Source organism: Leucoraja erinacea, chromosome 26 (assembly GCF_028641065.1).
Source record: "Leucoraja erinacea ecotype New England chromosome 26, Leri_hhj_1, whole genome shotgun sequence".
In the NCBI taxonomy this organism is placed as follows: Eukaryota; Metazoa; Chordata; class Chondrichthyes; order Rajiformes; family Rajidae; genus Leucoraja; species Leucoraja erinaceus.
This window is the reverse complement of record NC_073402.1, coordinates 27,284,535-27,309,441: the sequence shown is the minus strand read 5'-3', so window position 1 is coordinate 27,309,441 and position 24,907 is coordinate 27,284,535. Positions and strand designations below refer to the sequence as shown.

Here is a 24,907-nt window from a genome sequence, read left to right as displayed (position 1 = left end):
CACATCACAAATCGACCCGGCACAGACATATTTGCACTTTATACTGTATTAACTGGGGTTTTTTTAATCTTGTTTCTCTGGGTATCTAAATTTTTTGCTAAATAAGTTATTACATCGGTTGGAAGCTGCATACCAAATCTAGTTGTACCTCTGTGCAATGACAATAAAAGATATTATTATTATTATTGTTATTATTAGAAGGAATGGATAATGTTTCGGGTCGAGACCCTTCTTCAGTGTCTGAAGAATACTGAAGAACGCACTAAAGAAAGGTCTCGAACCCGAAGCGTCACCCATTCCTTATATGCAGACATACTACCTGTCCCAAGGGTTTCGGCCCGAAACGTCGCCTATTTCCTTCGCTCCATAGATGCTGCTGCACCCGCTGAGTTTCTCCAGCATTTTTGTGTACCTTCGATCTTCCAGCATCTGCAGTTCCTTCATGAATACTACCTGTCCCACTGAGTTACTCCAGGTGTAAGCCAGCATCTGCAGTTCCTTCCTGCACAGCTAAACAAAGTTTGGGTCATTGAACAAAGTTTGCCTGGTAACCAGTGCTGGCCAATGAGCGTGGTTGTAAGTATAGGGACCAGTACACAATACCTGCACATAGCATTTAAGAAGGAACTGCAGATGCTGGAAAATCGAAGGTACACAAAAATGCTGGAGAACCCGCTGAGTTCCTCCAGCATATTTGTGTACCTGCACATAGCAATCCACTCCAGCACGGCCATGCGCGGAACTGTTCCAAAAAGAGGTATACAGTGTTTAAGAGGGAACTGCAGATGCTGGAGAATCGAAGGTTACACAGAAAAGCTGGAGAAACTCAGCGGGTGCAGCAGCATCTATGGAGCGAAGGAAATAGGCAACGTTTCGGGCCGAAACCAGGGTTTCGGCCCGAAACGTTGCCTATTTCCTTCGCTCCATAGATGCTGCTGCACCCGCTGAGTTTCTCCAGCTTTTCTGAGGTTACAAAAAGAGGTATGCTTTGCAATAAAACATTTGAACCAACCTATTAACTCCTGCCGGTTACCTCATACAGGAGCCTTGCGTGCCCAAGGTAAAGGTGAGGTTACATACAGCCTGCTCCACCTTTTCCGCTCCACAGCCAACTGCTCTGCCTCTTGTTATTTGTTTCATGCGAGGAGTTGGCAGAGTCCCACAACCAGCAGAACCTGATCGGGAGGTCAGCATTCCACCTAGCAAGCAGTCACACCTTGCTGTGTCACACACTGTGAGCTGTACAGGCAAGCGAGAACAAAGACTAAACCTCCTGGTCCGGGGGCAATGTTCCTGCGTCTGCTCTTCCTGACCGACAAAACCCCTCTGTTGACGGCACTTTGGGAGGGAAGAAGGAGTGTTGGATCTTTCCCAAGTCGACCATGAGTCTGAGGAGGAAGCTGGTGGTGGTGGGAGACGGGGGCTGCGGGAAGACCAGCCTGTTGATCGTGCTGAGTCGCGACGAGTTCCCCGAGGGCTACGTCCCCACCATCTTCGACACGTACGTGGCGGACATCGTGGTGGACGAGAAGCCGGTGGAGCTGGCCCTGTGGGACACGGCCGGCCAGGAGGACTACGACCGCCTACGACCCCTCTCCTACCCGGACACCCACGTCCTGCTGCTCTGCTTCTCGGTGGACAACCCCGACTCCCTGTGGAACATCCCCGAGAGGTGGATGCCCGAGGTGAGGCACTTCTGCCCCGGGGTGCCCGTGGTGCTGGTCGGCAACAAGAAGGACCTGCGCCAGGACGAGAGGACCCGGCGGGAGCTGGCGAGGAGCAAGAAGGAGCCGGTCAAGTGGGAGGAGGGACGGGCCGTGGCCGAGAAGATCGGGGCCCACGCTTACCTCGAGTGCTCGGCCAAGACCAAGGACGGCGTGTGGGAAGTCTTCCAGACGGCCACTCGGGCCACGCTCTACAACAAAGAACCAGGGTGCCTCGACTGCAAGTGTACGTTGATGTAGCAAAGAGCTAAATCCTTCATCTGGTTAAGACCTGGAGTGTGATGGTGGGATTCATACATTCATGAATCATTGGAGCGGGATTTGGACCATTCGGCCCATCGAGTCTACTTTGCCATCTGTCTTTCCCTCTCAACCCCATTCTCCTGCCTTCTCCCTGTAACCTTTGGCACCCGTACTAATCAAGAACATGTCAGTCTCCGCTTTGAAAATACTTCCAATGACTTGGCCACCACCTCCCTGTGTGGCAATGAGTTCCACAGATTCACCACCCTCTGACTCAGGAAACCCTTCCTCATCTCCATTCTAAAGGTACGTCGTTTTATTTGGAAGCCGAGAGAGGGGGAGAAGGGAAGATCGTTGAAGGGAGCAGAGACTATTGAACAAAATGTGCATTCGGTGTGAAGACAAATATTCCCGCCGAAGTTCATGGGGCATCAGTCTTGCCCCCCAAACCACAAGGATGCGGGTTCAAGCAGGCACGGAAATCACCCACAAAACATGGGGGGGGGGGGGGGGGCGGGGACACAATTTATTGGCAGCCGCGCGCGCATTCCCACACACGCGAGGTTTTGGCCGTGAGTCCTGTGGACGGCATCGTGAGCTGACCTGGTTGGTGACCGACTCCGAACTCCAGCAACAGCAGCTTCGTCCGCCCCGTGTCGTGGGGCTTCAATCGGCCCGTTCGCGGGGGGCTTCAACATCGGGAGCGTTGATCGCCTCGATGCAGCAATTTGACCGCCGGGGCCGGGCGATGAAAAGCCCCGCGAACTGGCCGATTCAAGCTCCGCTCTATGATCTTTGCTCCAGGGACATCTCCCCCCCCTCCAATCACCGTGCTGTATACTCAATCTCACCACCTCTGACCGACACCCCTCTCCTCCAATCATCGCGCCGACATCTCTCTCGTCCAATCGGCGCCCTCGATCATTAGTCCCACCACCACTGTCTCGCGGAAAGCGGAGATTTTTAATAGATTTTTTTACCGAAATTTAAAATGCGGATTACAAAACATGGGGGGGGGATCGCCCCCCACCTCTCAAAACCTCTCAAATCCCCCCCGGGATTTCCGCCCCTGAAGTCCCACCTGGGAGACTTAACCACAAAATCAATGCTGATTCTCCAATTAGAGGGCACAGCCCTTTCCCAAATGAGAGAATTAACCACTTGTGAGGTCTATCCGTCACTACTTTGAGGATCAAGGCCATTCCCATCCAAGCATCTCCCCAGAACAATGGTTCATCCCAAGCCAACTCTACTTGACATTCTGTAGGAAAGAACTGCAGATGCTGGTTTAAAATCAAAGAGAGACACAGTTACTCCAGCACTTTGTGTCTTCTTGAAAGTGATATGGATTCTCTGGTTATTTATTTCATCTTGTCTATGGGACTCGCTGCACAGAAAATGGCCGCCCTGTTTCTTCAACTTTAAGAGCACTTTAAAATTTCTCAAATGGCAATAAAGGCACTGGATACCATGAGATAGTAGAAATGCAAATATCCTCTTTTATTTTAGCAAATGCTTCAGGTTATACTTCTTGTGGTTAAAATTGTACTCCTGTTAACGCAATAAAATAGTTTGGTATGATGCCAGATTATGTTATTATTCAATTGAAGGACAACATTTCAAGACAGTACAGTGACTACATTTTCTCTTAAAGAGACAGACCACAGGTAAACGACTATATTTTTTTGGCTGTTTAACTTTCTTGCCTTTCTCCTTTATATTATCTAAAACATAAAAAGTGAAATGTATACTTGCAGTGTCTTCTCAAGCACACTTAGTCTTGTAAGCTTTTCTGTGTAACCTATAAACCTGTACGTCTTTAAGTTGTTAGATTATAGACTTTAGAGATACAGCGTGGAAACAGGCCCTTCGGCCCACACCCCGTACACTAGCCCATCCCTACACGCTAGGGACAATTTACAATTTTCCCCAAAGCCATTAACCTATAAACCTGTATTCAAGAAGGAACTGCAGATGCTGGAAGATCGAAGGTACACAAAATTGCTGGAGAAACTCAGCGGGTGCAGCAGCATCTATGGAGCGAAGGAAATAGGCGACGTTTCGGGCCGAAACCCTTCTTCAGACTGATGGGGGGTGGGGGGGGGAGAAGGAAGGAAAAGGGGAGGAGGAGGAGGAACCTATAAACCTGTACGTCTTTTAGTTTAATTTAGAGATCCAGCACGGAAATAAGCCCATCAGTCCACCACGTCTGCATCGACCAGTGATCCCAGCAAAAATGAACACATCTCTACACACACTGGGGACATTTTTTTTTACATTTACACATTTATACCAATCCAATTAACCTACAACCCTGTACCTCTTTGGAGTGTGGGAGGAAACTGGGGCATCCGGAGAAATCCCACGCAGTCACAGAGAGAAAGTACAAACTCCGTACAGACAGCACCCGTGGTCAGGATCGAACCCGGGTCTCTGGCGCTGTAAGGCAGCAACTCTACCACTGCGCCACCGTGCTGTTCCCCGGCTGCCAAGGTGGGATTTGAACTCTCCGCCACCCTCAACAAATAATCCTGAATCCAGGCCCGTACTCGAGTCACACGCCCCCTTTATTACAGCACAGCGGGCATCAGGCTGACAGCTTTGAGGGCTGGAGGAATGGAAGGTTACACCCCAGCGGTATGAATATTGACTTCTCTAACTTCAAGTGGCCCTTGCTTTCCCTTTCTCTCCATCCCCTCCCCCTTCCCAGTTCTCCCACCAGTCTTACTGTCTCCGACTACATGTTATTTCTGTCCCGCCCACTCCCCTGACATCAGTCTGAAGAAGGGCTTCAACCCGAAACATCACCCATTCTATCTGTCCAGAGATGCTGCCTGTCCCACCAAATTACTCCAGCATTTTGTGTCTACCTTTGAAGGCTCTCAGGGTCGGTAGTGGATGTTGGCTTGGTAAAAAGACCAATCTCGCATGAAGAAGTGAACAGGATGGGGAGGAAATGGAGGTAACAGACTGCATGGGGCAGGGAGAGAGGGGTGTATGGTGAGGGGGAGCTTGGAGGGAAGAGCAACACCAAGTGAGGCTACGAGAGGTGTGATGTATATGTAATGTAATATGTAATGTAAATGCCAGTGCCCCTTGAGGCCAAAAGCAGAAGCTGCCAAATGTACGTGTTCCTCGTGACTGAGGTCAAGTTTCAGTAATTGCAGATTAAGCCTTTCCTACAAGATGTCGGACGTGTATTCATTGTGCTAGTCACAACAAGATCTTAAGGAAGACATTACATGGTGTCAGAAATGCCTCAGTCACGAGGCACAGGTACATTTGGCAGCTTCTGCTTTTGGCCACAAGGGGCACTGCCATTTACATTGCATATTACATTACATATCCATCACATCTCCCCCTTCACTTTAATTCCATCACAAGAGGGATACACTGAACAAGAGTGGTGGCTGCTCCTCTGATTTTCTTTACCGGTGAGTAGGGTCGCCAACTTTCTCACTCCCGAATAAGGGACAAAAGGTCAAAATAAGGGACAAATTCCCGACGGCAATTTGTTGACCGACTCGGCCGTGGCTGGGTGAATGATGAGTTGGCCCGGGTGCTGGACTGCACACACAAAGCCCAGCCGGTGGCGGGCCAGCTGAGGAGTTTTGATCTGGCACCCCATCCAACTCACGAACCGACGATCGGCCATGAGAAGGAAGGGTGGTGGTGTCGGCGGTAAGCGAAGGTCGCGAAGGTTGGACAGCTGGGCAGGCTGCCGACCGACGGGGCCACGGGCGAGGCGCTGCTGCTGCTGCACTCCATGGGCTGCACTACGTCGGGACGGGTGAGGCGGGGCCGGACACGACGCTCTGACCCGAGAAGTAGCGATCAAATACGGGACAAGTGTGGTCCCGTACGGAACAAATCAATTTAGCCCAATATACAGGATGTCCCGGCTAATACAGGACAGTTGGCAACCCTACCGGTGAGGCTGGCATTGGTGGATGTACAGTGGGCTTTGTTCAGCAGTAAAGGTTTGGCCGAGCAAAGGGAGATGACAAAGGTGGGGGGGGGGGGTGGGGGGTATGGGGAGAAGAGCAGAGAGTTATGATGCAGAATGACGTGGTCTTATGATGACGAAGCACTCGTTCCTCTTAAATAGGGAGTAGCAAGAGTTATGATTAGCCTGTTTACAGGGATTATGTCACGGATAACAACATTCACTGGAAAGTTTCACTGTCGATGTAGACTCATGAAGACTCACAGGTTCACAAGTGATAGGAGTAGAATTAGGCCATTCGGCCCATCGAGTCTACTCCGCCATTCAATCATGGCTGATCTATCTTTCCCTCCTGCCACCTAATCTCATTTTCCTGCCTTCTCCCCATAACCCTGGACACCCGTTCTAATCAAGAGCCTGTCTATCTCTGCCATGAAAATATCCACTGACTTGGCCTCCACAGCCCTCGGTGGCAATGAGTTCCACAGATTAACTGCCCACTGACTAATGAAGTTCCTCCTCACCTCCTTTCTATAAGAATGCCCAGATGAAGCTGCACAGTCCAAGGTTCAAGAGCATTTATTTGTCCTCTGCAAACAGTTTGAACAGGAGCAATTACATTTTCCCATGCTGCAGTTTTACAGCTCGATTGGATGCAACAACAACACACAAAAGCGATAATCTCCAGGTTATTCCAAACATGTCTATGATAGCGCAGAGACCAAAGTGCACGGAGCAACAACAGTGGTGCAAAGTCCGTAATGGTTTAGAGGTGTGTAGCATTGTGGTCAGATTTGTGCAATGGTGGTTCAGGAATCTGGGGGGAAGCTGGTCTTGAACTTGGAGTTAACAAATTCTCAGGCTCCTGCACCTCCTTCCTGATGGTGACAGTGAGAAGAGAACGTGGCTAGGGTGGTAGAAACAAGACACTGCAGGGCTAGTCATAGTCACACAGATTAGAAACAGGCCCTTTGTCCCAACTTGCCCATGCCGACCAACATGCCCCATCTACCTAGTTACACCTGCCTGCATTTGGCCCATATCCTTCTAAGCCTATACTATGCAGATGCTGGTTAACCTGTTCACTGCCAACATTTTTTCTTACACTATTGGCCATGACCCAAGTCTACTCAGGAGTTTCACTGAACAGGTTAATACACAAATGGACACAAAGTACTGGAGTAACTCAGCGGGTCAGGCAGCAGCTCCGGAGAACATGGATTGGTGACGCTTTGGGTCAGGGTGTTGTGATTGTATTTTTTTTTATTATATTAGCTGCTGACCTGAGGCATGGGGGGTATTTATAGGATCTGGTCCAGAATTGCAACAGGTTCTCGCTCACCATCAATTTCAAATAATAATGCCTCACTGCATCCAACTTCAATGCAATTCTGCAACTTCCATGAAACACTTCCAGAAATACACTGCAAGCACCATCTAACAAAATCTGGTCTTAAAATCTCAGAACTACTGAAGATTCCCCTACTTTTGTAGCCAATACATATCTCTCGGCTTACATCTATCCGGAATCCATCTATGTATTAGTTCAAAGGTAGACGTAAATGCTGGAGAAACTCAGCGGGTGAGGCAGCATCTATGGAGCGAAGGAAATGGTGACGTTTCGGGTCTCGAATTCCTTCGCTCCATAGGCAATACTCTATTGGATTGTTTGTAAGGAAAGAGCATCACTGTGCGTTTGCACTTTGCACGTGAGATAATAAAAACCCCACTGACCGTTTCTGAGCATTAACCACATTTCAACATTGAACTCCATCCCAGTGTAAAGGGCCTGTCCCACTGTACGAGGTAATTCAAGAGTTCTCCCGAGTTCTCCCCTGATTCGAGCTTGTGTAATGTACGTAGCGGGTACGTAGGAGCTCGTGGATGTCACGTAGCGGCTCGTACGAGTAACGGTAGGTACTCGGGAAATCCGGTAAACTCGTGACGTTTTTTCAACACTGTGAAAAATGTCCACGAGTAAAAAAATACTCGTGATGAAAAAAATTGTTACTTTTTACTCGTACGAGCCGCTACGTACATTACACAAGCTCGACTCAGGGGAGAACTCTTGAATGACCTCGTACAGTGGAACAGGCCCTTAAATCACCTCCAAACTTGGTACTGTGTCCAAGTATAAATCATCCCCCCAGCAGTTCCCTTTCCCCAGTATCAATCATGTCACACCATGGAACCATCCCCACTATTAATCATCAGGCAGCCAAACACCAACCTAAACCATCTTTCATGACGGACCGCCACTCGTTTGTGGACAGTTTTTTCCCCCCCCAATTTATGTGGAAGTAAAGTATCTCTTTTTAATTCTCTTTTGAAAGTGACAAATGAATCGGCCTCCGTTCATCTTCCCAGGTCAAAAGAGTTTGATGTGCAATGTGTGCCTTATTGAAATTATTCATGACTATCTGACCTCCAGCTGCCAGACATCACGATCAGTCTCTCATATTTCTTTGTCAAATCCTTCCGTAATTTGGAATAACTCAATTCACTATCATTTAACCTTTGGGATGGCGCGTTGGGGGGAGGGGTAGAGTTGCTGCCTTACAGCGCCAGAGACCCGGGTTTGAATCTGACTACTGCCTGGTTCTGTCAGTATGGAGTTTGTACGTTCTCCCCGTGACTTGCGTAGGTTTTGTCCAAGATCTTCGGTTTCCTTCCACACTCGAAAGACGTACAGGTTTGTAGGTTAATTTGGCTTGGCATAATTGTAAAATTGTCCCTAGTGTGTGTGTGTGTGTGTGGGATACTGTTAAGGGCCTGTTCCACTTGCCGATTTTTTCGGTGTCTGCCAAATCAGTGTCATATCAGTGTCGCCAAAAGATCTTGAACATTTCAAAATCCAGCGGCGACAAAAAAAATGGTGGAACACTTGAAAAAATTCCACGTGTCAATACGTCATCACGCCACGTCACGCCGCATATTTTTCGGTGACCTAATACGTCAGTCAATGATGCCGGCAGTCGCCGAAAAACAATCGCCAAGTGGGACAGGCCCTTTAATGTGCGGGGATTGCCGGTCGGTGAGCCGAAGGGCCCGATTTCTGTAAACTACATTAGTTTACAGGAATCACCTGTAAACTGCCCTAACCTGTACCTGTGAACGACACTAACCTCTCCTCCAAAGAAGTTATTATATTCATCAGCCATATATATTTTTCTCAGACAAGTAATCCAGCTCCTCCGGTCTTTGGTCATTCCATCCCATGCTGGTACCATTGGATACATTTTCTCTGCACCCTCCCTCGTGATTTCCTTCGTAACATGCGGGGTGCCTTAAATTGGGCACAAAATTCCACCCGAGGACTGGCATTCGTCCTTGAACAAGGATGCGGGAGGAATATTTTTTCCCTCCATAAAGGGCCTGTCCCACTTGGACCATTAGCGAGCCCCTGGCTCTGTGCTGGAGTAATAAAGACACAAAACGCAACCTCACTTGGTGTGGACTTGGAACCTGTTTCCTGCTCTCTGTTCATATCGTTGTCAAATTCAGATGTGCTCGAGGGTCCCCGAATGCTTTGTGACGTTCGGTATTACTCCAGCAGCAACTTGGAGACACAGGAGACATCAGACGCTGGAATGTTGAGCAAAAGGCAAGGTGCTGGAAAAACTCAGCAGGTCAGGCAGCATCTGCGGAAGGAAATGGACAAATGATGTTTCAAGCCGGGAATAGACGCAAAAAGCTGGAGTAGCTCAGCGGGACAGGCAGCATCTCTGGAGAGAAGGAAGAAGGAATGGGTGACGTTTCGGGTCGAGGCCCTTCTTCAGACTGGTTAGGGATAAGTGAAACGAGAGATATAGGCGATGATGTAGAGAGATACAGAACAAATGAATGAAAGATCTGCAAAAAAATGACGACGATAAAGGAAACAGCCCATTGTTAGATGTTTGTCAGGTGAGAACGAGAAGCTGGTGCGACTTGGGTGGGGGAGGGATAGAGAGAGAGGGAATGTTGGCATTACCTGAAGTTAGGGAACACGGATCCTATTTCAGACTGAAGAACGCTGCTGACCAGAAACGTTGTTTGTCCACATCCCTCCGTAGATGCTGCCTGATCCGTTGAGTTCCTCCAGCACTTTATTTTATATTAACAGCTCTGCAGGTAGCAACAACAGAGGGCATAGGTTCAGGATAACAGGATAGCGATTGAAGGGGATCGGAGGAGGTATATTTTCACCCAGAGGGTAGCTGAAACCTTGGACACACTGCCTGAGGTGATGGTGGTGGAGGCAGATCTCCACACATCAGGAAGAGATACGTGGATGAGAACTTGGATCATCAGTGATTCCTGCTGCTCCCCTGGTCTTCACCCAGTTGCTGACCCAGACCCGTTACTCAATCTAACCCCATTAACTGTATCCACCTATCACTTGTCAGGCTTTGTTCACCCCCCCTCCCCACCTCCCCTCACCACCACCACTCTTTGTCCAGCTTTCCCCTACTACAATAAGTCTGAAGAGAAATCCCGACCTGAATCATTGCCTGTCCATTCCTTGTCCAGATGCTGCCCGACTCATTGAGTTGCTCCAGCACTTTGAGTTTTGCTCGTGATTCCAGCATCCGCAGTTCCTCTTGTCTCCATCTTGACTGTATTCAGAGGTGCCTCAGATCGGCAGAATGACACCAATGAGTGCAAGCAGTGTTGTAAACCTTTGTGATGCATGCAGGTGTATGGCATCTGAAGAAGAGTCCCAATCCATAGAGGTCATAGCATATGATGAGCGTTTTTGACGGCACTGGGCCTCGACTGGCTGGAGTTTAGGTGAGGAGGACCTTCTTTAGTCAGAGGGTAGTTAATCTGTGGAACTCATTGCCACAAAGAAGGCTGTGGAGGCCAAGTCAGTGCATAATTTTAAGGCAGAGATCAACAAATTTGTGATTAAAACAGGTGTCAAGGGTTGTGGGGAGAAGGCAGAAAAATGGGGTTAGGAGGCCGAGATCAGCCATGGTTGAATGGCGGAGTAAACACGATGGGCCGAATGGCCTAATCCTACTCCTATAACTTGTGAACCCAAAACTTCGGCCTATCCATGTTCTCCAGGAATGCTGCCTGACCCGCTGAGTTACTCCAGCATTTTGTGTCTACCTATGATTTCAACTGCTGGAGCTCCTGCTGGCCAACCATTTTAACCCCCATTCCCATACTGTCCCTTCTGTCCTGGACCTCCTCCAATTGGCAGAGTGAGGCCACTCACAGGAACTGGAGAGGGTGGAAGATTGCAACCTTCACGTGGTCCGCCCTGATTCGACTAATGCAATCAACTCGACGTGCAGAAACGAAAGATCAAATAGAACAAGTTGTCCAACAACTTTAGGCTGTGCACGCCACACGAAAGGAGAAGAGGAACTGGTGGAGCCTCATGTTCCAATTAGGCTGCTTACTTCCAAAGGCATTAACTTTGAATTCTCTATTTTTGGTAAACAACCTCCCATCCTTCCCCCCCCCCCCTCCTTTCCCTGTCCCCCGCCTGGATGCAAGCCCATTTCTCCCTTCCCCTCCGTCCTCTGCCTTCACAATTAATGCCTATCTCACAATTCTATCCCTATCTCCTTATCTCACAATTTGCATCCTTTTATCTTGGGCCTTTGTCCAACCCTCTGACAATCTAAACCCCCCCCCCCCCCCCTCCAGGCCTCCTCACCTGTATCCACCCATCACTCACCAGGTTTTGTCCCATCCCCACCTCTCTTCCAGGTTCCTTCCTGCAGCCCCAGTCAGTGTCAAGAAGGGTCCCGACCAGAAACGTCACCAAACCACGTTCTCCAGAGCGGCTGCCTGACCCGCTGAGCTACTCCAGCACTTTGTGTCTTCTTTGATATCAACAACGGGATGGATGAAAAGGCTTTACAGAGCTTAAAGCATGCGAGGCCAAGCAGGCCTTTGCATCTTTCTGCTCTCAGAACCTATTAAGCCAGAAGCAAAAGCAGAAATACGACACAGCGCAAACAAGTGGGCGAGGTCAGAACAACAGGGGCTGAGAAAGAAAGGAAATGAGTTGACAGGAAATGATGCACGGAGGAACTGCAAATGCTGGTTTAAACCGAAGATAGGCGCAAGACGCTGGAGTAGCTTAGCGGGACAGGCAGCATCTCTGGAGAAAAGGAATACATGATGTTTTGGGTCGAGACACTTCTTCAGACCTTCCTGAAGAAGGGAAAGGTCTCGTCCCGAAATGTCACCTATCCCTTTTCTCCAGAGATGCTGCCTGACCCGCTGAGTTATTCCAGCATGTTGTGTCTGACAGGAAATAGAGTTACATAGTATGCATTGCTGGGTCGTTTGCTATGTCGCTCTTCAAAGGAGATGCTAAATGCATTTCGTTGTCTCTGTACTGTACACTGACAATGACAATTAAAATTGAATCTGGATCTGAATCTGAAAGGCACATTTGTCCATTGAATAACATTGCAGTATTTTTAAGGCAACAAATAATTAACAATTTGCAAATGATGGTGGTGCATTTATATTTTATAAGTAGTGGCATTGTAAACATTTGCAAAATCTTTGATTAATGTATTTCACCTTTATTTTTATTTTTTGACACTCAGTTTCCTGTTCGCCACAAACCTGGATTGTTGCTGGTTCCTTGTTCCAAAGGTGCTGCTACCCAAACCATTATCTCCCCCTGTTGCCCTTTCTTATGCAGGGCATCATCAAAATATTTGACCACCAAGGCCGTCTCCCTGGAGCACCATCACAGCTAAACAGAGGCCCAGTCGGCACAGAAGACAGACACAACATGCAGGGGGAGCTCAGCGGGTCAGGCAGCATCTCTGCAGACAAGGGATAGGGTGACGTTTCGGGTTGAGAAGCTTCTTCAGACTGACCGAAACTGACTGACCCATTCCTTCTCTCCAGAGATGCACAGAGTTGTGAATCTGTAGAATTCTCTGCCACAGAAGACAGTGGAGGCCAATTCACTGGATGTTTTCAAGAGTTATATTTAGCTCTTAGGGCTAATGGAATCAAGGGATATGGGGAAAAAGCAGGAACGGTGGGGGGGGGGGGGGCGGTACCGAATTTGGATGATCAGCCATGATCATATTGAATGCCGGTGCTTGCACGAAGGGCCAAATGGCCTACTCCTGTACCTATTTTCTATGTTTCTATTGCCTGTCCCGCTGAATTACTCCAGCATTTTGTGTCTATTTTCCGTGTAAACTGGCATCTGCAGTTCCTTCCAACACATCCCATCTGCACTCTCAGGCACATGTACAGAATGATTAGTGCAGGTGTCAGGGGTTACGGGGAGAAGGCAGGACAATGGGGTCGAGAGGGAAAGATACATCTGCCATGATTGAATGGCGGAGTAGACTTGATGGGCCGAATGGCCTAATTCTGCTACTAAAACATATGAACTTACATAAACAGTTGCAAAGCAGAATTGTCCCTGGAATCTGAGCCAATATCTCAGCCTCAATCAACCTCACTAAAACAAATAATCTTATCTCGATGGAGACACAAGGAACTGCAGGTGTTGGAATCTTGAACAAAACACAAAATGCTGGAGGAACTGAACGGGTCAACCAGCATCTGTGGAGGGAATGGACGGATGACATTTTGGGTCGGACCCTTTCATAAGTGATATCAGCAGGATTAGGCCATTCAGACCGTCAAGTCTACTCTGCCATTCAATCTCGGCTGATCTGTCTTTCCCCATCTTAACCTCATTCTCCTGCCTTCTCCCCATAACCCCTGACACCCATACTAATCAAGAATCTATCCATCTCTGCCTTAAAAACATCCACTGACTTGACCTCCACACCTCCACAGGAAAGAATTTCCACAGATTGACCAGACCCTTCAGACTAATTGAGATGTTGCCACGTTCATATTTGTGAGACTACTGCAGTGATTGGGCCTCAAAAGTACGTCATTGGATTAAAATGCCTTGGAATGACCCGAGAGGAACACCATAGGTGTGATATAAATGCAAATCATTCTGTCCTCATCCAATTCCCACAAATTGTACTTGTTGCTAAGGTCACTAGGTGGAGTTGAAAGGCAGAAATGCCAGCTGATATCATTTTCACTCTAAGTGGAGCTTCTGTGGTGAAAGTCCTCACTTGGAATGGACGTGGAGTTTGGCAAAGGATGTTCTACTCCATGCACCAACAATCTCTGGCGTCAGCCCAAGAGGTATTTGACACTGACTGCGCAGGTCTGCAGCTCGGCCAATGGGTCCTAATGCAGGCACTCAGTCGGGTTAACAAACCAGGCAAACTCCAGGTGGTGAGACAGGGCAGCAGTCTGAGGAAGGGTCTCGACCTGAAATGTCCAGAGATGCTGCCTGCCCCACTGAGTTACTCCAGCATTTTGTGCCTATCTTCAGGAAAATCTCAGATGGGTTCGATTTACAGCTTCTGGTGAACAGATTAATATTCACACCCTCCATCTCTGAAGAAGGGTTTCGGCCCGAAACGTTGCCTATTTCCTTCGCTCCATAAATGCTGCTGCACCCGCTGAGTTTCTCCAGCACTTTTGTCTACCTTCGATTTTCCAGCATCTGCAGTTCCTTCTTAAACAGATTAATATTCTCAACAGGAGTGCAAGTAGGGATGCTGTTATTGGCCAGAGCACAGCTGGACGGATGCAAGGGGGTCAATTATTGGCCGTGGAGCTGGAATGCTGGAACAGGGGCTGCAATTGGCCAGAATACCCAGCGTTGGAGGGGAAGAATTAGGCGCCGCGCGGTGGTAGAGTTGCTGCCTCACAGAGCCAGAGACCCCGGTTCGATCCTGACCACGGGTGCTGTCTGTACGGAGTTTGTACGTTCTCACCGTGACCTGCGTGGGTTTTCTCCAGGTGCTCCAGTTTCCTCCCACACTCCAAAGATATCCAGGTTTGGGGGTTAATTGGCTTTAGTAAAATTGTAAATTGTCCCTAGTGTGTGTAGGATCGTGTTAGTGAGTGTAGATCGCAGGTCGGTGCGGATTGGGTGGGCCGAAGGGCCTGTTTCCGTGCTGTATCTCTGAACTAAAACTAAAACTTAACTAACTAAGTAGACCCTGCTCCTGACACAGTTCACTACTTAATGATGGTTGTAAGTGTGGACGTGTGAGCTGGTCTTTAGTGGTCACGTCAGCCAACCCCACCCCACCCCACATTCTTGTTGGATGATTAAGGACAAATTATAACTATAAGATTGTGAAGCAAGTAAAGAACTTCATACGCCTTGAAATAATATAGAGGGGCAGTCTTTTAATTTAGTTTAGTTTTGAGATATAGCGCGGCAACAGGCCCTTCAGCCCACCGCGGATAGTGCTGGTGTACCGATGATCGCTGGTCGGCACAGGCTCGGTGGGCCGAAGGGCCTGTTTCCATGCTGTATCTCCAATCTAATCTGTGTCTGTCGGCTTCACCCATTCTACATTGGCATAGAACCACCTCCTGTCTCATGCCAACCGGAAACCTTCAATCTCAACCCATCCGGCATAGAACCGCTGTGGCCACAAATGAGTAGCCAGCCCCCAAGTAAACAAATGGCAGGTTCTAAAGGTCAAAGACGTCTCACATAATGGGTAATAATTAACACAGTCTCAATACAGCGTCCACAAGGGAGTCAGGGGACCCGAACAAAGAGCAAAGCACGTTAACATAATCTATAGAAGCAAGGAACTGCAGATGCTGGTTTACACAAGTGGACACAAAGTGCTGGAGTACCTCAGTTTGGTCAGACTGCACCTCTGGAGAATATGGACAGGTGACAATTTGGGTCAGGACCCTTCTTCATTCATGTTTTAATATAAATTAACACTGCATTGTGAAGTAAACAGATCAAAATTGAATGGGTTCCACTCTCCTCATCATCCAACTCCTCACACTGCTATGAGATAGGATTCCTGATATTGTGCACACTGTGGGTCTAGCCTTTCTAGTCGGGAAGGATGAATGATGTGTACTCAATATAGTATAGTACATTATACTCTTTATCCTATATCTGTAAACTGTGGATGGCTCGATTGTAATCATGTATAGATTTTCACTGACTGGATAGCACACAACTAAAAATGTTTTCACTGTACCTAATAAACTAAACTAAACACGTGACAATAAACTAAACGTGGGCGGCTCGGTGGCGCAGCAGGTAGAGTTGCTGCCTTACAGCGCCAGAGACCCAGGTTCGATCCTGACTACGGGTGCTGTCTGTACGGAGTTTGTACGTTCTCCCCATGACCTGCTGTGTTTTCTCCGGGAACTCCGATTTCCTCCCACACTTCAAAGACGTTCGGGTTTGTAGGTTAATTGGCTTGGAGGAAATGTAAAATTGTCTTTGGTGTGTGTAGGATAGTGTTAAAGCCCTGTCCCACTGTACGAGTTCATTCAAGAGTTCCCTCGAGTTTCCCCTGATTCGAACGCGGAGATTTACGGTAATGGCCGCTTGTAGGTACTCGGGGCTCTCGTGGACATTTTTCAACATGTTGAAAAATCTTCACGAGTCTTCCCGAGCTTACCGCGTTTCCCGAGTACCTGCCGTTAGTGTTACGAGCCGTTAAGAGACGTCCCCGAGCTCCGACGTACCCGCTACGTTCATTCTCTGTGCTTACCACGAGTTTGATTTTTTTTAAAACTCGGGAGATCTCTTGAATGAACCCGTACAGTGGGACAGGGCTATTAGCGTGCAGGGATCACTGGTCGGTGCAGACTAGGTGGGCCGAAGGACCTGTTTCTGTGCTTTATCTCTAAACTAAACTAAACAAAACACAGGTAAGTAAGTAAGAATGTCTCCAAGTTTTGATGGAAAGCTGGTGTGCTTTACTTCAAAGGAGAGCTCTGATCTTCCTAAAGTGAAGGTGTTATTTTTGTTCAGGATGACGAGGTCAGCTTGCCTCTATCTGGTGGATCTCTTCTGCATAATTCATCCATCTTGTTGCTTTAGTTTGCAAAGTAATCCCTGCTGCACCAGCTGTCTGGGATCTTGGAATCTCACTCACTACTTACTGTACAAGAAGCAGCATTGGGGCTACACAGATCAAAAGAGCTGCATATGTTGACAAACAGGGTGGGTTGTGAGAGGGGAGCTATTGATGTCATGTCTGAACTCAACTTCAGAGAACTTGAGACGAGAAGAAAAACGTTTGACATGCTTGCCTTTATTGGTCAAGTTACTGAGCACAAGATGATACACACAAAATGCTGGAGTAACTCAGCGGGACAGAGGGCATCTCTGGAGAGAAGGAATGGGTGACGTTTCAGGTCGAGAAGGAGGGTCTCGACCCGAAACGTCACCCATTCCTTCTACTCCAGTGGCAGCAGAATGGCCGGCTTGGAAGATGCTGTCTGATCTCTGGGGTTGAAAGTTGAACCGATTTTTCTGAGCCACAGTGAACCTGGTAGAGAACAGAATAGGATACTGACCCATGTCAGGGAAGGATAAGATTGAGTCTGAAGAAGGGTTTCGGCCCGAAACGTTGCCTATTTCCTTCGCTCCATAGATGCTGCTGCACCTGCTGAGTTTCTCCAGCTTTTTTTTTGTCTACCTTCAGGGAAGGATAATGTGGCTCCCTTTGTATTTAGGTGAAGGTGTGCGTCTGTTGTGATGGGGGGTGGGGGAGATGGGTCGACCAATGTTAGTGGCATTCAATGTCTAGGCACCAGCTGCAGGCAAGACTCGTTTAACTTGAACACCCGCCATGCCCAGTGCCAAGTGCCAACGGGCAAGTAACAAAGAGAAAGGAACAAACAAGCCAGGAAATGGGCACAAAGCGTTACTCTGAAAGGGAAACATTGAGAGGGGAGATGAGAGAGCAGTTGGATGATGCTTCTTCCTGTCGGGGGAGGACAGTGCCTTGTTTGTTTTACCGCGCGGTGGGTAGTTTTTGCGCTTTCCGAGGTTCACAGCATTCACTGAATACTTCCAGCTGGAGAGGAGCTTTAGAGAGAGCCGCAGTGCAACAGTAACCTCACATCAGGAGGAAGACATCAGGGCAAATAGACTTATGCGACTGGAGAATGCTGTTCCTTTAGCTCAGAATTCCTGCTTAGTTCAGTTTAAAGATACAGCATGGAAACAGGCCCTTCGGCCCACCGAGTCCGCGCCGACCAGCGATCCCCGCACACCACACACTACCACACACACACACACACACACACGGGAATCAATTTACATTTACAACAAGACAATTGGTCTACAAACCTGTACGTCTTTGGATTGTGGGAGGAAACCAAAGATCTCGGAGAAAACCCACGCAGGTCACGGGGAGAACATACAAACTCCGTACAGACAGCAACTGTAGTCGGGATCGAACACGGGTCTCTGGCGCTGTGAGGCGACAACTCTACCACTGCGCCACCGTGCTGCCATTTTAGACTTTTCTTCATCTCGTTACATAGAACAGTACAGCACAGGAACAGGCCTTTCGGCCCACGATGTCTGTGCCGGCCCCGATGCCAAGACCAACTCCTATCATCCATACCCCTCTATTCCCTGCACATCCATGTTACAAAGCACGGTGTAGGAAGGATCTGGTTTAAACTGAAGATGGTCACAAAATACTGGAGTAACTCAGTGGGACAGGCAGCAGCATCTCTGGAGAGAAGGAATGGGTGTCGTTTCGGGTTGAGACCCTTCTCTCCAGAGATGCTGCCTGCCCCGCTGAGTTACTCCAGCATTTTGTGCCTATCTTTCAAAGCACTGATCCATTGACTGCAGTCAAGAGGCGTGATAAGAATCAGCTTCCCCGGACAAGATGGTTGCTGCACTAGGGGATGAGATCAGCCTGGGTGGTTACGGCGATCACAGCATCAACAGGATATACTGTAGTGGATGTCAAGCAGCATCTCCCTGCCTTTGGCAGCTAAATTTAGCCTGTCAATTTTGTGTTGAAAAGGAACAGCTGATTCATAGCTCACACCAGCAGTTGAACAGAACGCCTCACATTCCACATCAGCCCAGTGGCAGCTGTTCCCCAGCCCTGGCCATCTCAAATATCACCCACAACACACCCAGAACCAAAATATGAAACAAGTCCATCCACTGTTAAATGATGGTACAAGTGACAAATGAAAATTCCCTCCTGACCAGCTAATTTGGACGGCAGAGAGGCACAGCTCAGAGAGTGACAATCGAGACACAAGAGGCTTTTGAGTTGGCGCGGTGGCTGCCTTATGGGCGTGCCCCAGTTAGGAGACTCCTTAGGGCTTCTGCCAGGGACTAGTTTTAATGGAATTCTATGCAACCTGGCGACAACCTACAGCAGCACCTGCGTCAATCCACGACAGCAGAAATTGTCGTCACTGTTGCCGAAATTTTTCAACATGTTAAAAATTCAGCGGTAACCAGAAAGACGCTACGACGCATTGGAGACCTCTCAAGACCACAGGAGACCTCACGACATACTGTCTCTATGGTCGTGAGAGGTCTCCTATGGTCCTGAGCTGTCTCCAAAGAGTCGTGGTCGCCGCTGAATTTTCAACATGTTGAAAATTTTCGGCGACCTACGATGGGTGCCAGCAGTCGCCAAAAAGGTCGCGTAAGTGGGACAGGCCCTTTACAGCACCGGAGACCCTGGTTCGATCCCAGCGTGGGTTTTTTCCCCCGAGATCTTCGGTTTCCTCCCACGCTCCAAAGACGTACAGGTATGTAGGTTAATTGGCTTGGTGTAGTATGTGTGTCGAGTAGACACACAATTGGCTTGGTACAAGTTGAATCTAGTGTGCTCAATATCTCTTATATCGTACAACTCAACATCTCTAAAACTAAAAAGTGTAAACATGGTACGAGTCTGCCACCTTGTGGCGTGTGTTCACTATTACGGCAGGCGAGGAGGAAACAATTTCACTCCAGAGAGTCTAGTCTAGAGAGTTGTATTGTCAAATACCTAAACAGAACAATGGAATTCACACTCGCGGCAGCACAACAGGGTTGTAAACACAGCACCCAACAGATAATATAATAAATAAATATTTAAAAAGTTCAATTAAAAAAAAAAAACCCAACCCAATATCGTGCCAAGGTACACAAAAAATGCTGGAGAAACTCAGCGGGTGCAGCAGCATCTATGATGCTGCTGCACCCGCTGAGTTTCTCCAGCATTTTTGTGTACCTTCGATCTTCCAGCATCTGCAGTTCCCTCTTGAACCCAATATCTCCAGAGATGCTGCCTGTCCCGCTGAGTTACTCCAGCATTTTGTGTCCATCTTCAAAGCCAAGCCAGAAGTCCCGAATGCAGAACTTAGCAGTTTCGGGTAATGTGCACCTTCGATCTTCCAGCATCTGCAGTTCCTTCTTGAACCCAATATCTCCAGAGATGCTGCCTGTCTTGCTTACTCCAGCATTTTGTGTCCATCTTCAAAGCCAAGCCAGAAGTCCCGAATGCAGAAGTTAGCAGTTTCGGGTAATGTTTTATTTTTAATTGTCGACTGTATATCGTGTTGCTACTTACGAGCAGAGCACCAAGGCAAATTCCTTGCATGTATACATACTTGGCTAATTAAATGTATTCAATTCAGAACCTCTTCAGACATTCTCAGCGTCTGTACATCCATTAGTGCCGTTTCAGTAATGTCCGCACCTATCTTTAAGCAAACCATAGAAACATAGAAATTAGGTGCAGGAATAGGCCATTCGGCCCTTTGAGCCTGCACCGCCATTCAATATGATCATGGCTGATCATCCAACTCAGTATCCCGTACCTGCCTTCTCTCCATACCCTCTGATCCCCTTATCCACAAGGGCCACATCTAACTCCCTCTTAAATATAGCCAATGAACTGGCCTCAACTACCCTCTGTGGCAGAGAGTTCCAGAGATTCACCATGTTTGCCACCCAAGATAGACACAAAGTGCTGGAGTAACTCAGCGCATCGGGCAGCATCTCTGGAGAAGGAAATGGGTGACATTTCGGGTTGGGATCCTCTTTTACACCCGAGCCGAAATGTCACCCATCCTTTTTCTCCAGAGATGCTGCCCGACCCGCTGAGTTACTCCAGCATTTTGTGTCTATCTTTGGTATAAACCAGCATCTGCAATTCCTCGTTATTACATTAGGTCACCTATCCATGATCTCCAGAGATGCTTCCCTGATCTGCTGAGTTTCTCCAGCACTTTGAGTCCTATCTTCGGGATTAAACCAGCATCTGCAGTTCCTTCCTGTACGCTTGCCGCCCATGTGGGACAGCCCAGGAGAAACGTCAGTGAAGGGAGGGGGTAAAAAAACAACGTAGGCTGGTTTTAAATCTCGTTTCCTGGAGGAGGCGGATAGGTTGGGAGTGGTTTCGTTGCCTGTGAACGAACGGGCCAGTTATTGAGCAGGGAGGGGAGGATGAGTCACAGAGACAGGGCTACCTGATAGACCTGCAGATCCAGCCGGGTGGCATAAAAGTCCCGGTGCGGGTGAGACGGCTGCATTTGTCTTGAGAGGAACAACCTTTGGAGAAGCAACCTTCATCAGAGTGACTCCAGTGTCTATCCCTCCTTCCTGCACGTTTGCCACCACGGGGAGAGGAGCAACAACAAGAAGCCAGGAGCAGGCAATGGGGACGGTGAGGAGGAAGCTGGTGGTCGTGGGAGACGGGGGCTGCGGGAAGACCAGCCTGCTGTTCGTGCTGAGTCGCGACGAGTTCCCCGAGGACTACGTCCCCACCGTCTTCGAGACGTACGTGGCCGACCTGGAGGTGGACGGGAGGCAGGTGGAGCTGGCCCTGTGGGACACGGCCGGACAGGAGGACTACGACCGCCTACGACCCCTCTCCTACCCGGACACCCACGTCCTGCTGCTCTGCTTCTCGGTGGACAACCCCGACTCCCTGTGGAACATCCCCGAGAGGTGGATGCCCGAGGTGAGGCACTTCTGCCCCGGGGTGCCCGTGGTGCTGGTCGGCAACAAGAAGGATCTGCGCCAGGACGAGAGGACCCGGCGGGAGCTGGCGAGGAGCAAGAAGGAGCCGGTCAAGTGGGAGGAGGGACGGGCCGTGGCCGAGAAGATCGGGGCCCACGCTTACCTCGAGTGCTCGGCCAAGACCAAGGACGGCGTGTGGGAGGTCTTCCAGACGGCCACTCGGGCCACGCTCAAGACGCCCCGGGAAGGCTGCTTTGACTGCGGCGAGTGCATTGTGTTGTAACGCACTGGGCATGGAGGAGAAGATAGACTGGACTTCAATCAGGTTGAACCCACCTGGTGAATGGGTAACGAGGGAGAACATAACTACATCATACCCCACCCCAGCTGAAGAATCAAAGCATGGAATAATCTCCACCCTACTATAGTTACCCAACCAGATGCAACTACATTTAAAGTAGCTCTTTCTTCCCAATAACCCTTTCTGGCTTAAGACATTTGGAATATTTTGGAGGACCAAGGAACCAAGAACCAAGGCATGTCACAGGACTACAATCAGGGTGTCATTCGGACAAATAGGTTTGGCTGCCGACTCATCTATATTCCAATCAATTGTCAATTGAAATCAATCGAACATTTAAAGAGTCATTGTGCGCATCTTGGTTAAGTTATGGTTGCAATGTAATGAAGGGTGTTATGGGGTTAGGAGGGAGAGATAGATCAGCCACGATGGAATGGCGGAGTAGACTTGATGGGCCGAATGGCTTAATTCTACTATCACATGACCTTATGAAGGGATGTGTTTAAGAAGGAACTGCAGATGCTGGGAAATCGAAGGTAGACAAAAAAAAGCTGGAGAAACTCAGTGGGTGCAGCAGCATCTATGGAGCGAAGGAAATGGGCAACGTTTCGGGCCGAAACCCTTCTTCAGACTGATGGGGGGAGGCGGGGAGAAGAAAGGAAAAAGGAGGAGGAGGAGGAGCCCGAGGGCTGAGGGAGAGGTAGGAAGGGGAGGAGACAGCAAGGGCTAACAAAATTGTGAGAATTCAATGTTCATGCCCCCAGGATGCAGACTCCCCAAGCGGAATATGAGGTGCTGTTCCTCCAATTTCCAGTGGTGCTCACTAATTTAAGCTGCTTTGAGCCTTTGAGGTAGAAAGGGTGGATGAGATGGACACACGGACTGCTACATCGTTCCATTACCATCCCCCAATATCAACGTACCAGATCTGAAGGCCAACGCTATCAGCGGTTATGGGGGAGAAGGGGGTTGAAAGAGAAAGATGGAGATGCAACATGGAAATAGACCCGTGATTGAATGGCAGAGTAGGCTCGATGGGCCGAATGGCCTAAATTCTGCTCTTAGAAAGGCTCGACTGAGGTTGAAGCTCAGATGGCTTCCATCTCCTGGACTGGCTGATAGAAGATGAGGGAGGGGTGGAGGTGTCTGATCTATCCCGGAATCCCTGTCCACTTCCCTATACAGCTATATGTTGAAATGGGTTCAGCCCTCTGCTGTTATTAAGAGCCTGCAGACTTTTTCAATGGGTACACAACATGTGGGGATTTGCTCGTTCAGAGTTCAGGAGAGATTATGTGTGGAAAATGTCCGTCCATCACGTGCAGTTATTTACTTGTCCAAAGTGCATTAGACTCATGTTATTCATGGGACTGGATCCCAGTGTGTACAGGGAAGAATACATCCCTCTGTGCACAAATGATCGTTAAAGAATATTTATTAAGTAATTATTTATGTTTTTTCTTGTAAGAGTATGTTAAACAACTTTTTTTTAACTGAATGTTAACTTTTTTTAACTGAAAAAAGCTGCTGAATGGAAAATAAAGACTTTATGCTGACCTTTATAAATGCTTGTGTTTGGTGTTGGTTTTCGTTTAAACACTTTAATAGAATTTTAGCCTGTGAGGTGCATTGCAAGTGTAATGTGCTGGTTTGTAGGTTAATCGTTCTCTGTAAATTGCCTCCAGTGTGTAAGGAGTGGATGAAAAAGGGATAATATCGAACTAGGGTGGCGCAGCGGTAGAGTTGCTGCCTTACAGCGCCAGAGACTATGGTTCGATCCTGACTATGGGTGCTGTCTGTATGGAGTTTGCACGTTCTCCCCGTGATCTACGTGGGTTTCCCCATTTTTTTTCAGGAAAGGTTATTTTTATTGGAGTTTTAAACAAATGTACAATTTCCAAGGGAAGGTAGAAAGCTCAAACAATTAAAAAAAACAAAAAAAACACTTAAACAAAATTATCAAATTAAAATATTAACATTTTTATCTATAATATATTCAACCTGCTGCGGTGACCAGCGTTCACAGAAGGCCTCCAGAGTCCCCATGGACACCGCGTGTTCCCTCTCCAGGGACACGCGAGCACGGACATAGCCCCGGAAAGGGGGCAGGCAGCCCGCTGCCTGGACCCGCGAATGGCCATCTTGGCCAGGCCCAACGTGGGTTTCCTCTGGGAGCTCTGGTTTCCTCCCACACTCCAAAGCCGTACAGGTTTGTAGGCTAATTGGCTTTGGTCAATATCGTAAATTGTCCCTAGAGTGTGTAGGATAGTGCTAACAATGTACGGGGATCGCAGGTCGGCGCGGACTCGAAGGGCCTGTTTCTGCGGTGTATCTCTAAACTAAGCTAGTGTGAATGGGTGATCAAAAGTCGATGTGGACTCGGTGGGCCACATGGGTCTATTTCCATGTTGCATCTCCAAACTAAACGAAACGTCTTCTGATCTCGCATAGATTCAAGGAAGGGTCTCGACCCGAAATTTCACCTATTCGTTCCCTCCATAGATGCTGCCTCACCCGCTGAGTTTCTCCAGCATTTTTGTCCACCTTCGATTTTTCCAGCATCTGCAATTCTTTCTTAAACCTTTATCTATGCTGGTATTTGCTTAATAACTCCCGGGAAGCAACTTTGTACCACATTAATGGTTTAATATCGATACGAGATGTTGTCCAAAGGGAGCACACACACCTAGAAAACGCTGTGTGTCTAACTGAGTCTTTACCAGCACTGCTGTACAAAACATGAAGGACCTTCTGAAGAAATGTCGCCACCCGAAACGTCACCTATTCATTTTCTCCAAAGATGCTGATTGACCCGCTGAGTTACTCCAGCTTTTTGTGTCCGTCTTTGCTAGTGTAAACCAGCATCTGCAGTTCCTTCCTACACTTGAAGGAGCTGTTCTTGC

General features: G+C 48.4%; 1 protein-coding gene across 1 annotated transcript; it reads left to right on the top strand.

The window, feature by feature from the left end:
- The first annotated feature begins 1,013 nt into the window (after positions 1–1,013).
- Positions 1,014–23,563, top strand: LOC129709875 (ras-like GTP-binding protein RHO). Its single transcript, XM_055656510.1, has 2 exons — positions 1,014–1,933; positions 21,551–23,563. The coding sequence occupies exons 1-2, from the start codon at positions 1,383–1,385 to the stop codon at positions 21,984–21,986; spliced, it is 987 nt and encodes a 328-aa protein (XP_055512485.1). The 5' UTR covers positions 1,014–1,382; the 3' UTR covers positions 21,987–23,563.
- The last annotated feature ends 1,344 nt before the right edge of the window (positions 23,564–24,907 follow it).

Excerpts from the sequence above, each read along its gene's own strand:
- LOC129709875 (XM_055656510.1), top strand. The coding sequence starts at position 1,383 with ATGAGTCTGAGGAGGAAGCTGGTGGTGGTGGGAGACGGGGGCTGCGGG. Across the intron at positions 1,934-21,550 it reads CTCTACAACAAAGAACCAGG|GCAGGTGGAGCTGGCCCTGT; the intron begins GTGCCTCGACTG and ends GGTGGACGGGAG.